Source organism: Poecilia mexicana, unplaced genomic scaffold (genome assembly GCF_051168715.1).
Source record: "Poecilia mexicana isolate PSO_F unplaced genomic scaffold, ASM5116871v1 scaffold_22, whole genome shotgun sequence".
Taxonomy (NCBI): Eukaryota; Metazoa; Chordata; class Actinopteri; order Cyprinodontiformes; family Poeciliidae; genus Poecilia; species Poecilia mexicana.
Genome location: NW_028263391.1, coordinates 2,979,291 through 2,993,245, shown reverse-complemented (window position 1 = coordinate 2,993,245; position 13,955 = coordinate 2,979,291). Strand labels below are relative to the sequence as shown.

At 38.7% G+C, this 13,955-nt stretch overlaps 1 protein-coding gene and 1 long non-coding RNA gene across 5 annotated transcripts in view; one reads left to right on the top strand and one right to left on the bottom strand.

Moving 5' to 3' along the window:
* Positions 1 to 13,955, top strand: part of exoc3l4 (exocyst complex component 3-like 4) — a 33,251-nt gene that overhangs the window by 9,610 nt on the left and 9,686 nt on the right. For all 3 annotated transcript variants that reach the window (XM_088002817.1, XM_014992601.2, XM_088002818.1), the window contains 5 exons: positions 118 to 736; positions 3,688 to 3,805; positions 5,609 to 5,734; positions 6,528 to 6,628; positions 9,491 to 9,589. In XM_088002817.1, the coding sequence (XP_087858943.1) occupies positions 118 to 736; positions 3,688 to 3,805; positions 5,609 to 5,734; positions 6,528 to 6,628; positions 9,491 to 9,589 (1,063 nt within the window). The remainder of the gene's footprint in view (positions 1 to 117; positions 737 to 3,687; positions 3,806 to 5,608; positions 5,735 to 6,527; positions 6,629 to 9,490; positions 9,590 to 13,955) is intronic.
* Positions 10,005 to 11,982, bottom strand: LOC106921129 (uncharacterized). 2 transcript variants are annotated; one of them, XR_015762009.1, is made up of 3 exons: positions 11,895 to 11,982; positions 11,493 to 11,811; positions 10,005 to 10,112 (listed from the first exon to the last, which is right to left on the bottom strand). It is a non-coding gene; the product is annotated as an uncharacterized LOC106921129 (long non-coding RNA). The 2 variants fall into 2 exon arrangements; XR_015762008.1 differs by lacking the exon at positions 10,005 to 10,112 and having other exon boundaries at positions 11,328 to 11,628; positions 11,723 to 11,811.

Here is a 13,955-nt window from a genome sequence, read left to right as displayed (position 1 = left end):
TTTGAAAATGAATCATTCAGCTTCCAGTAATTTAGAATAAAACTGAAGTCTAAGTGACTCTGCAGGCATGAAAAAAAGAAGACGTCTGTCATTTTTTCTTTTTTTTTTTACCTTCAGTTATGCAGATCAACAAGCTGATAGAGATGGAGGTTCTGGAGGAAGCTCATCTGAACCTGCTTGCCATGCGACTGGAGTTTCAGAAGGAGCAACAGCAAACTGGTGACGACTCCCCCATGGAGTTGGCAAAGAAGGAGAAAGACCTGGCCCTCCTCTATACGGACCTCAGGAAAAAGATTTGCACCATAGTCTGTGATTCCAACTCCTTTCCTGCCAGGAACAAGGCACTACTGGTCCATGTGGCTCGCATCATCCAGGAGGAGGAGAAGAGGGCCGAGGAACCAGGCGGCCTGCCAGACAGCTGGATGGAGGCCTGGAGGGAGGCAGTGTCCCAGGGCGTGCAGGTCAAGGTCAACGGCGTTCATCTGGAGAAGAAGGAACATAATTCATCCTGGTTGGCGGTCCATCTCGGGCTCTTGGGAAAAACTATTGTAGAGGATCTGGAGAATGTGAAGCGGGAGCTGCGATGGTCCTACCCACCCAGCTTCAAGGTCTTCAGCACCTACGTGAAGAGCTACCACAGAATCATCGGGCAGCACTTGAGGAAGCTGGAGCCGCAGGTGACCGAGCTAAAGGATCTGTACGCTCTACTGGACTGGATCCTCAACAAATACAAGAGGTGGGGGAATAAAGGAATGTTGTGTTACTGTATTTCTATTGGAAGGTTGTCAATCTGATGCTCTCATTGTTTGAAAGACAATGGACTTAGAATGGTTGCATAGGCAGCGGTTATGTCCACCCACTGGGATGGACATAACTTTTTAAACTTAGTCATTGGTTGTTGGTGTGTTGCACTATCCTGCAAAGGTATTCATACAAACAAAAACTTAAACATATTTTAATCAGATTTTATGTAACTGAACAATGCAAAGTATTGCACACATGCATTGGAATTACACATAACAGCCACCACAAACATTACCTGGGAAACTGGTCAGACTTAATGGAAATAAGGGGCAATACAGGAAGAAAACCTTTAGGACATTGCAGCCAACTTAAAACTAGGCTGGATGGCAACCGTGGATAAATGGCCAGAGCTACAATTAAATATTTAGATCCAGACACCATTTCATGACCTATGTTGCCAAAAGTATTTGATCGTACCAGAGGTGAAGGTGAGTCAGGAGTCAGGAGCTTGACCTGTAGCCTGTGAGGCTCGAATCTCCACTCCATCTGTATCAGTCGTTGTGTCCTTGGGCAAGAAACTTCATCCACCTTGTCTGCTGGTGGTGATCAGAGGGGCTGGTGATGCTGATTGTCAGCAGCCTCTCTACTGTCAGTCTGCCCTAGGGCAGCTGTGGCTACAATGTAGCTTACCACCATCAGGGTGTGAATGTGTGTGTGTGTGAATGACTGAATGTAGTGTAAAGCGCTTTTGAGTCCTCTGGACCAGATAAAGTTCTATACAAGTGCAGGTCATTTACCACTTACATTGTCTGCAATCACACACATACACTACTCTCAAAAAGTTAGAGGTAATTGGATTTCAGGTGAAAGTTGAGGAAAATGTAAGAAGCTCACTCTACCATTATGTTCTAACAATAGGGCATTGATGTAAAACCATGTAATGGGGAGTTGCTCATGTCAAGCAATACACTGAAACAAACTTTAACAACAGTGCTGGGAATGCCACAACAAAAATGAAATGTCAGTGTCTCAGTAACGTATCATGTGTCCTTGATTATCAACGAAAGCATCTTATGTTGTTCACAAGTCATTCAGTCAACTCATTGTCTACCGAGTCATGGTATCCCAGTCTTCCTGAAGGACGGCCCTTGGGTCATCGAGGTTCTCTGGTTCAGAGTTAAACCACTCAGATGATACCAGAGGTATTTTTTTTATGAAATTCAGGTCTGGAGAAATTGCAGGCCACTCCATGCAATTTCAGCTAGTAACAGCTAGCTGAAATTGCATGGAGAAACAGCTAGTTTTCAGTAGCTGTTTCCTACCGATTTAACGTTGATGAGTTCTGGCACTGTCGTCCATAAAGATGAAATCAGGCCTGTGTTGTTCAAGCAGAAACACAACGACTGGAGTGATGATGTCATTCAGGTACTATGGTCTTGTCACTGTACTATTCACAAGGTGTAGGACAGTTCTGAGCCATCTTCTGACACCGCAACTCCCCCACCACCAAAAGCTCATCTGGTGACAACAGTGGCTGATCATTGGCTGCTATCATTTCTGCTCAATATGAATCGACTTTCATCAGAGAACAACCCTGAGACCTACTGGTTCCTTATCCAGCATAAAACCTGTCACGGTGCCTGTGACAGGTTGTGTGGTCAGGTATCCTTGCAGGTCATCTAGCACACAGACACACAGTGGTAAATGAACTTGAGTGGCATCCCATTGTTAATCCATCTACTAAAGGTTTTCCACAAGGTTTAGGAGTGTGTTTATTGAGATTAGTGGACATTCTTCTGGATTCTATGCAACTTCGTCAGGTTCTTTCTCAACAACATTGTGAAACAGTCTTGTTTTACAGTAGTTTTCCAGCTGTGTTGTCCTCACGGCAACTCGCAAACCCACACTTGTACAATGGGTTGCTAATGTTGTATGCTAACCAGAACGGCAGATGAAGCTTGTTTGTCTGTTGCAATTGGCTCTGCAGAAAGCTGGCAGCCTTTGCGTCCTCTTTGTCTCAGCATCTATTGACCCTGCTTTTATGTGGCCTAAGACTTTGAAGCTGAGTTGCACCCACTTTGTCATAATACCATAATAACAGATTACTATCAAATTTTGTAAAAGCATTTCACAACAGGACAAATTGCACAGTTTGTGACCTACCAAGGTACCATGAAAGAATTCACAAAGTTCCTGAGTGAAAGCCATTCCTTGTGGATGTTTGCAGGAACAGTCGACACACCTGAGTTGAATGATCTGTATGGGTGTTTGCATCAACAATCATAACAGAAAACTAACATGTCTGGGCAGCACATAAAACCTATTTGTGAACTGGAGTACCAGCAAAAGGGAGGCGCTGAGGAGGAAGTATTAAAAAACAGCACAGATCATGTTGCTGACATTTTAACTTTGAATCAGACCACACCAAACCAACATGTTATGCTTAAAATGCAAATTTGGAGTCTAAAAATCCCCCAGCTGATCTAATATATATATTTAAAAAAAAACCCTGATATGGACAGAATGGAAACATTCAATTCAGGTCATGGACACATTTCTCACAAATTAGGTAGAGTCATAAATTCTACAGTCAAGTACACAGAATCATTCTTTTTATTTACTTTGAAACAAAATCTGTGTATTATAATATTCTAAACTGCAATGTAGCGATTGACCACTGAAATTTTACTAAATCTGATAATATGAATTCATTCCCTGACATACTGCAATAGGCTACAAATTCTTAGAAAATTCTGGATTTTGTAATATTTGACAGTTTTTTTCATGTCATGAGGAAGCCGTGTGATCGGCTCTGACTCCAAGTCAACAGGTCTGTTCACATGAGGCCTTCTCTCAGTGGGATGTGTTGTTTTTAGCTTGCTTCAGTGCTTGGCACATGTCACAACAGCAACATGTGACTGGTATTCTTTTTCACTCCAACAGTGAGAAGATCATGGGAAGTTTCTCCTTGCAGCCGGACATGGCGGAGGAAAGTGCTGACCTGCAACTACAGGAAGGATTCCTGAAGCAGCTTTTGGAGAAGTACTGCTGCAAAGTAAAGGTAACATAAAAAAGAAAGAAAGAAAGAAAGAAAGAAAGAAAGAAAGAAAGAAAGAAAGAAAGAAAGAAAGAAAGAAAGAAAGAAAGAAAGAAAGAAAGAAAGAAAGAAAGAAAGAAAATTTCCTATACCACCTATCAAGATAAAAATCACACAGGTCTTTACAATAAGAACAAGTAGGAACAAGCCTACTGAAAAAAAGCTGGAAGATGAGAAACTCAAGGCCTCAGCCAGCAGGAGCACAAACCCCCCATAACCCCCCCTCTCCCAGGTGAAAGAGCATTTTGTGACCTGTAGGGTGCGCTATCTGGCAGATTTTGGACTGTAGATAAAAGCTGACGTTTCAAATCATTCTAAAAGGGTATGAGTAAAATTTAAAGGGGCAGAAATATGTAGTCAACTTTTTTAGCTTTACTTCATGTTATTATGTTATTCCCTCATCAGAAACATAACTGGAGTGTTGATATGTTTCTTTCATGAATTTTTGACAAATCGTTTAATCTCCATGGCAACCATTTAGTTGTGAACAATGCCTGGATGGCTCTAGCTCCGCCTTCAAGGCACAGCTCCTCCTCAGAGCTGCAGTTTCCAGCCTTTTGAGCTTCTGCTCACAGAGCAGCTCTCCGCCACTCAGCTCCTTCAGACTAGCCAGCATCTATTAGCAAACACCTGGAGCAGCTGCACACATGCTGAGCTCATTATAGGAGCTACTTCTCAGTGGAACACTAAAGGGTTGTTAGAGGGACCATTTTTTTCATAACTTCAAATCAAGTTCCCAGAGTCTGCAGGAAGAGAGGAGCAGCACATCGTCCTGTGTGAAGTTCCCACAGTTGGTTGTGATTGTCATCTGCTGCTAAAATGGTTTTATTAACTACAAAGTCAGTGCAGCTGACAGAGTTCATGGATACTTTACCTCAGTTAGACCATGGTGTTGGTAGGATCAGGATAAACTGCTGTGTTATCTTAGAAAAAAATAATATAAAGACCTCTGCTCTTTTTTATTTATTTTATTTTCTTCACCGGCCTTTGCTTTGGTTCCATTATTGATTTTTTTAAAATCATTTTTATTTATTTCACCAGGTGAGTGATCAAGAACAAATTCTTACTTACAGTAACAGCCTGGCGGGGAGGGAAGAACGCAGAGGAAGGTCAAGCTGGACACTACAATAAGCAACAAACATTAGCAACACTGTTGAAATCATAAGACAGTTAAAAAACAACAACAACAATGCAGAGTATTTTTCATTCAGCTAAAAATGAAAAATACTTCATTTTTAGCTGAAGTATGTGAGGGTTTCTTTAAAATACCTTTACAAGTACCTAATGTTACGAACAAGCTCAACTTTATCACTTTTTGAAGTTTCTTCCAGTCTTTTGCTGCAGCATAATGGAAAGATAGTTCTTCATATTCAGGTTTAATTTGGGGAAAAGTGAACATAATGTAGTCGGCGTTCTTCATGTTGACAACAGTGTTATTTTTGGACACTGGACGTCTACGTCTTTTAAAACAGATACATGAACACTCCCTAAGACTGAACTGTCATTTACAAACAAGAAAATGTGATTTCAGCTCAAATCAAATTTCCAAATAATCAGCCTGAAATGATCCCGTTCCTTCCTGCTGAGACTCGTGTTTTGACAGTGCTGGCCTGCTGTTTCTCTGTGTGTGTGTGTGTGTGTGTGGGGTGTGTGTGTGTGTGTGTGTGTGTGTGTGTGTGTGTGTGTGTGCGTGTGTGTGTGTGTGTGTGTGTGTGTGTGTGTGTGTGTGTGTGTGTGTGTGTGTGTGCGTGTGTGTATGTGCTGCAGGAGGACATGAGCGCTCTGTTGGACAGAGTGATTGAACTCGAACATGAGACTGTGTGGAAAGACAAGACGGAGCCCCAGAGGGAAGATAACCTGCTGCTCTCTCTGTTTCCTATGGACATTTGGACTGTAAGACCCCCATAGTGATAAATCATTCTGCTTCAATTTAACTAATAAAAAGCAAAGTCATTTTTTCTTTAAATCAATATTTCTAATTAGAAATGATGAAGATTTAAGAGCTTGAATAAAAAACGTTACATTTTCATGCAGCTTTTAAATGCTACCTATCAGCAGAGAAGATTATTTCCAATCAGTATATTAATTAATAATCTAACCTGTGTGAACATATCAGCTGTAGCCTTGTCCTACTAACTCTACATGAATAAGCACATGAGCTGACTGAGTGTCTTTAGTTATATTCTAATCAAAATGTTTAGCTGGAATTTCTTATTAAAGTGAAGTAGTTAACGTTATTAGAGTTCAGCCATTTTTAAGCATTATGTTTACAAACTATTGTGCTTGTTTCAACTTTAACTTTTAATTTGAATGGTTATTTTTTTAAAACTCTCCAAAATTCAGTTTTATAGTGTATTATTTCAGTGCTTTTATCAGAAATGATGTCACATTTTGGTTTAACCACTTATGTTCCCCAACTCTGTTGGAAGGAAATGTTTTAGTTTTAGTGTCTAAAAAATAATATCATTAATGTGCCATGTAATAACTTTTGATATGATATGAATGATATTGTGATACATTTTCTTTTTGTACCTTTTTGTCTCTTTTTCAGCCTCCATATTTTCAATTGGATTATATATACAAACTATTCATGAAAGTTACACATAAAAGTATAAATATCCAATTTAATGCAGGGTTGCATCCATTTGATGGCAGTAGAGCCTCATGTTCCCGTTTCTGCCTGCAGGCTGTTAAAGGAAAAGTGGACCACTCTGGAAAACTGGACCCTGATCTGGTGAAGAAAGTCATCGTTTCCTGCCTGGAGGAGTTGAAAAGTTTTCCCAGGAAGTATGATTACAAATAATACTAATTTTAGTAACATGCACATATTCAACATGCACAAAACGTTTGAGTTGATCTTAAGTCTTGATTATGAAAGTCATTGTGATCAAAAAGATTTGGTGTAGAACAAAGGAAATATCTCCATAAGAGAGTTTCACTCAGTTGTGTTGGAAACCATCACAATCATTTCAAACAAAAACACTTCAAATTAAATAAAAACATGCAGATAAAACCCAGAGCAACCTGTCAGAGTAATAATACCAGTGAAAAACTCAAAGTTTGTTCAATAGAAAAAAAAACTAAAACCGAAAAAAAAACATCCCAAAAAGATTTGAAACAGAAAAATTATTTTGATCTGAAGAAAAGTTTGAAACTGACAAAAAAAGAGACTTGGAATTGACAAAATAGATTGAAAATAGATTTGAAACTGGAAACAAAAGTCCAAGTCTACTTTTCATCTTCAAGTTTTTTTGTTTTTTTTTTCAGTTTCAAATTGTTTTTCTTTTGAGCAAAGTTCATGACCCCGATGTAGCTCTGAGGTCAGCTTCCCACAGGATGGCGCTAAGACACCTATGAACTGCAGGTTGGGATTTCATTTTCAAGTCTCAAAATACCATTGAATTCATGTAACTAATTAGTCAAAAGCTCAAATAGTTTAGGAAGCCATTTCAAACATTTTCGTATCATCTAAACCTTTTCACATGATTTCCTTTCAGTTTTTCTATCCATACTTGACTTTATGGCACATATATATTTTTTCAAATGAATCTTATGGAAAAGACCAACATGTTGCCACTAATTGTGAAGCAGGTGGTAGTTTACTCATAAATTTACAAATAAAAATCTGAAAAGTGTGACGTACATTTGCATTGAGTCTCCTTTACTTTGATCGCCTTGAATAAAATCCAGTTAAAGTGTCTTTTAGCTGTTCTAAATGCAGTAAGTTTGTTTCTAGCCTCAAAGGTTTGAACAAACAGAATTGTGAATCGTGAGGAACCCAGCAGAAAGGATCCAGAACATTTCACTGAGCTCTGTTCAGTCTGTCATTAGAAAGAAACAAACAGACGAGCTTAAAACTGAACTACTTTTATAGTAAATGCAAAATGTGGCCAACCTCCTCCCCCCCACGGAAAAAAAAAACATTGTTCCGAAAACAAAGTCAGATCCTAATTTCTCCATTTCTATTTGAGGGGATTCTGAAGACGTGTCGTTGCCCTCCCACTCTACAATCATGTGTTACTTTGTGTTGGTTTGTCAGTTATAACAACAATACAGTACCTCACAGATTATTAATACATATATATTTATATCTATATTTTGCAATAGGTCATGAGGGTAGGAATGGACGTGTGTGGGTGTTTCCCTCCTCGGTTTTTCTTTATTTGTGGCAACTTCTTCTGGAGACTCTGTGGGAATGTCAGGGAGATCCCCGCACAACACTCACACAGAGGCATTCATTGAGTCAAATCAACGATAAAATATGAGATTAATTTCACAAACATTATGGAGGTGGAAACAGGACTTGTTTGCATATATATGTAGTTAATCTGAACGCTTTAAAGAAAACTAAACATGGGTTTTAGGTTGAGATCACTGTCAGAATGTACACTTCTTAAACTAAAAAATATTTTTGCAGTCAATATATATCAACATGATTCTGATTACTGCTGACAGATCTAAAAGCAGGGCGATCTGTCAGTTCTAAAGTTCACAAACTGCAACTGTCAAGGGCAAAACTTTGGCAACGTGTTCTTCCTCAGATTAGCTTTAGCTTGACATGCCTCTTGTTCAAGTTACCTCTCTGTGCTGTGGACACATTTACTGCAGTAGAGACTCTTCCACATTTCTCTGTAGATGTTTTTAAGGCCCAATTAAAACTAGCTTGGTTTCAGCATTTAAGCAAAATGAGGTAAAATGAGGTATTTAGATATAAGAAATATTGACTTGGGATACAAATGTACGCCACACTTTTCAGATTGTGATTGGTAAATAATTCTAGAAAATTTCTTCCCTTCACAGTTATCTGTTACTGTGTCGGTCTGCTCCAGTGGTGTCCAAAGTACCCAGAACGTTTTAGATAGATAATACTACAAATGTATTGTCATTCTTTTCACTTGCTCAATAATAAACTAAGCATGCAATATTTTTATAAAACAAAGTTCAATTTTATTTTGAAGGCAAACGATTTGAGGCGAACCCTGAAAAACTTGAAAAGGAGTCTTGCATGTTTGTCTCATTCAAAGAAAGGCATCCAGTTTGCAGATTCTTTGGGACTCATGGGAAAGAAAAAAAATAAAAATAAATAAATATATATATATATGTATATATATATCTCCACACACACACACAAAAAGTGAGTCGTCTCGGCACAAGTACCAGATCTGGGTCACTCTTTCTCTGAAAGCACCTGCTGTGTTTGGTGTAAATTCAGTAAATACAGATTTGGATGCATTCAAGTCTGCTTTAGAGTGGAGGATAAATGTGGTCAGATTGACTACAAAATTAAAGAAAATGCTAAAAGGCTACTTATTAAGAGTATTCATATTTTGTGTTGTACTAAACTTTTTTATTTCTTATCATTTTTTTCCTAATGTAAAAAATAACCAGTCTCTGTTAACCATCTTTGCTGGAGGACTAAACATGTTAAATTCTTGAATTGCATTTGGGAATCAATGAAAGTCAGTCCAAGGGCCATAAAAAAGGCCCTCAGGCAACATTTTGGACACCCTGTTCTATTCTATGACATAAAATCTTAGAAATCCGAGTTTCTAACTTCACATAAAATGAAGTAGTTCAAGAAAAACCCCCTTCAGTCTGGCAGCTCCGCCTCTCTTCTCCTCTAACTAAGACGTCTTCTCTCCTCTCCAGATTTGAAACCCAGTTCAAGTGCCAATGTGGCGCCCTCCAAACACAGCCGCTGTGGACCGACTATCACATAACCTACATCAACAGCTTTCAGGCTTTACAGTAAGTCACGTGATTTCACATAGATACCCACAATGCACTGCAGGAGAACAAGATGCCAAACCCACAAACATGCTGCCCCCACTTCTGCCCACAGAAAAACAAAACAGCTGCTGGGGCTCGACTGCAGATGACAAACTTTAAAACAGAAAGTAAAAAGTAGTCTGTACATGTCGAAGTGACTTCACACAAAAGAGTTTAGCGTCGTCTTTATTCAAGGGATTCATGGAAGCAGTTCTGTCTGCTCGCAGCTGCATGGCTCTACAGTCAGTTTCAGTCAATAAAGGCTTTGTTTATGACTTTTTAATAGGAGCATTAGATAAAGGACTACATTCTGATGCTAATTTAACACTGAGCTTCAGATTATAAAATAGCACTTTCAGAACTCTGAGAATGCAGGAACTACAATATGAGTGTTATAGAAGGCAGGATTCACAAGCTGCCTCTTGTGGAATGAGAAATCCAGGAGATGTGTGATGTTTTCACTCTGGTATTTGATTCAGCTCCTCTGGTTAGGCTCTCTTTTCTGGCAGAAAAACAACATACACCATTTAAACACAAGGACTTCTGTGTTGCATTAATTATGTTTTTTTTTGTTTGTTTTTTGTTTTGTTTTTTACAAAATCATCATATAATGTTCACCAAAGAAAGGAAGGTTTCTTTAATATATATTTTAAAGAAACTCTAACTCGTCTTTGCTCTCAGTGGTACTGGTGAAAAACAAAACCTATAAACAAACAAACAATGCTTAGCCTGGTGGGGACACAAGTAAAGCCTGGAGGCCCGTCAGGCTTATGACACACTGAGGGAAATACTATGGCTGAATTGGACCTTATTTAAAGTTGATGATTTTGTAAATCATACAAAATCATCCATATATGATTATATATGGGCCGCTTGATAACACATCTGCTACCATCAGGCTTAGTTTCTGAGCCTGATTTCAGAAACCCTCACAGTCAGTCAGGTGAATAAATCCCTCCACAGAAAATTTGGTAATAAGTTGAACCAAAAGAATCAAAAATCAAATTTGTTTTGCTCAAAAAACAAATGTTATTCTTATTCACAAAATTGATTTTGCAGCTGAGGAGAAAAGTTTAGTGAAATTATTCATGTGACTGTTAGATTAGATCCTCGTATTCAGCTGTCAGATGTTTGAGGACTCTCCTTTATTTTTACATCCAGATTTTCCTCTGCAGATCATGCAGCTGTAGCCTGTGAGGTAATGTTGGAAAGTCTTTCCAAAGGTTTCGCAACTGCGTGCTGACACAAATTTAAAGGGATAGTTATAGATTTTTTTTTGTTTGTTTAGTTTATCATAATAACTGATACTGAAGCTCATGATATCTGCAGTACATTCATGTTTTGGCATCTGTATGTGGTGATTAGTTTGGTCTCAGTCTGAGGGAAACCAAGGGGATTTCTACTTTGTTAAAAAGAAAAAAAATCTTTAAAAAAATCATATGGGTTTCACATCTACATTTTTGAACTTTCAAACCATTATCAGGTTTGCATCACCCAGATCTACACATTATGTAACCCAGTCCAACACTCTGTCTATCTGATTCTGTATGAAACACTCTGCATGTGGAGACAGAGACGGTTCTGATCTCTGGCGAGACTTTACTTGATCCGGTGGCGCTCTTCTTACAAGTTCCACAAAAAAAGTGTTATTATAAATGTTATAATTTATTGTCCCATCCAAGTCCTTCCTTTTATGATTGGCCCTTCTTGTCTTTTATCGGGCTTTTATTTTGAAAGTAGTCTAAAAAAACAGAAGTACATTTTCTCAATTGGTTTTAGCAAAAACGTTCCTGATCAAAACTGAATCTCATTCCTACATTTATTCTATGAACTATATTATGAATTGTTTCTGTGTGTTGACTTTGACATGCAGAGAACAAACCTCAGCTCTACCATCAGAAGAGTTTGCTGCGTTCCAATCTCTTCTGATGAAAGAGTTTGGATGCATCATCCCAGAGATTTCCATCTGCTGGGAGTTTCTCAGCTGTCAACCTGTCTGCAGCAGAGTGAGAATCAGGCTGGAGTGGGAGAAGAACGAACATTTAAAAGCTTTCTTGTGACAGTGAAATTGTGAAAACATTGCTTCATCAAAGAGGTGAAGGGAATACTCACGAGAGACTGCAGGGCTAATCAGAGCCTTATAAAGCATGAGAGGTCACGTGATTTCATGGAAACGGAGCAGTGAATGTGAAACGGCTCTGCTGTAAGTGAGACAAAATAGGAAGTAGTTGGAGCGTGCAGGCTTTCTAATCAACCCCTCCTGGCCCCAAACCATGACGATTACCCCAGGCGGCCTCCTCCTGAGCCTCTGTGGTTTACTGTTTCACTCAGTAGGGATTACTTATCTGCACGCTTTATGTCTGCTTTCTGTGTGCCGTCTGTACGCTGCTCTGATGTTTAAAGAAACAAGTCTGCCTGATTTGTTTCAGCCAGTCTGATTAAACAGAGATGATTCAGCTCAGGATTATCCAGAGAACCTCCTTCTAGCTTATAAATTATGGAGTACTCATACTTATAACAGGAGCATCTAGTTCAGTGTTTCTCAACCCTGGTCCTCACCGCCCCTCTGCTCTGCATGTTTTAGACATGCCTTTATTCCAGAACAGCTGATTCAAATGATTGCCTGACCACCAGAAGCCTGTTAATCACCCAGAGATACAATTCAGGTGTGTGGCAGAAGGGAAATGCCTAAAACAAGCAGGACAGAGGGGCGGTGAGGACCAGGGTTGAGAAACACTGATCTAGTTTATACATTCAGGAATTAGAAGAAAAACTTCTTTTAACTTATCTAGAGAAACTACTCATTACCTCAGATCAACATTATCAGAACAGGAATCCAGAGAAACTCCTACTAGTGTGTAAATTACTGACTCCTTATTCTTAACATGGGGTTGTGCTTTTTGGTTTCTTTTTTTTCTTCTTTGCTCTTTCCTTTGGTTTGTTGTTTTGTTGTAAAAAGTGCTTTTACTAATTCATGTAAAGCACTTTGATTTACCTTGTTGCTGAAAATGGGCTATATAACTAAAATGACCTTGCCTTCAATTCAGTTCAAATGTACTTTATTAATCCCAAAGAGAAATGACAAGTTGTAACTCGTACAATATTGCTTCAAAGAGTTGTTGTAGCTGATGAAGGCTTTGATCTCCTGCACCAGTTTGTATCACAGCGGTCTTGAAAAAGTCTTTGACTGAAGATGCTGCATTGTTGTATGACGGTCTTGGGAAAAGGACACTCAGGGTTGTCTGTAATATTTTTGGATTTTATGAAGGATCCTTTGGTGCACCATAACATCGTCCCCAGAACAGAACCAGTTGTCTTTTTCAGGTTGTTCAGCGTTTTTAAATCCCTGGTTCTCATGATGCTGCTGAAGAAATAATGAGTAATCCCATAATGATGGGTGTGATGGCCAAATCCATGGCCACACTCTGAAGGCAGAAGTCAGTAACTCTTATGCACAATTTAGTTTTCATAATTTATTTTTTTCATTCAAATACAACACTTTAGTTTCAGTAAAACATTTATTAGTTGATTTGGATACATTTGTTCTTTATGTTGGCGCGCACATTTAGTTAACATGTATTTATATCAACTTAAAAGTTTAATTTGTTTGTCACTAACTTTGTTTGTTTTCCCGGTACTTACCTGCCTTGGAGTGGCCAGACAAAAGACGGGGGCCAGGGCTCAGCAGGCTTAAATGCTGATTGGATTACACCACTAGTTCCTGCTGGCAGGGGAAATTTGTAGTTTCTTTATTTAGATAAGTTTTGTATTTAAGTAAATATTAGTATTTAAACTTTAATATTTTTGATTTTCATTTTTTTGGGTTTTAGTTTAGCCAAACTTAGCTGTACTGTTAGTTGTTTTGTGTTATTTGTAATTGTATTCTGTTTAGTTACCCCTATTGTGTCTTAATTGGTCTGATCAGCCAGTATATAAACCCCTATGTGTCATTTCTTTGTTAGGTCAGTTATGTTTGTTTGTGCAGCCAGTTTGTTTACATTTTTGCCTGAGTTCAGTTTTGTTTCTTTGACATCTTTTATGAGCTCAGTTTATCTTTTTGTCATTTACAAATTTTTGGGTTAAAATAAAAAACCCTATTTTTCTAATTAATATCCTGTGACTCCTCCTGTTTTTAACTCGGTCCATCACAATGGGTTATAATCCCATCATTACAACTCACACACGAATGGGTAAACATGTTCGTTCATCAAAGAAATGCTTTAAAGCTGCGCATAGCCGCACAAGATTGTGATCAATGGTGCTAAGACTGGTCTCCTGGCCTTCTCCAGTTAGGGCTGGGAGAAGGCAGAGGGCCTCGTTCTTTTCCTTTTTTTTCCATAGACGA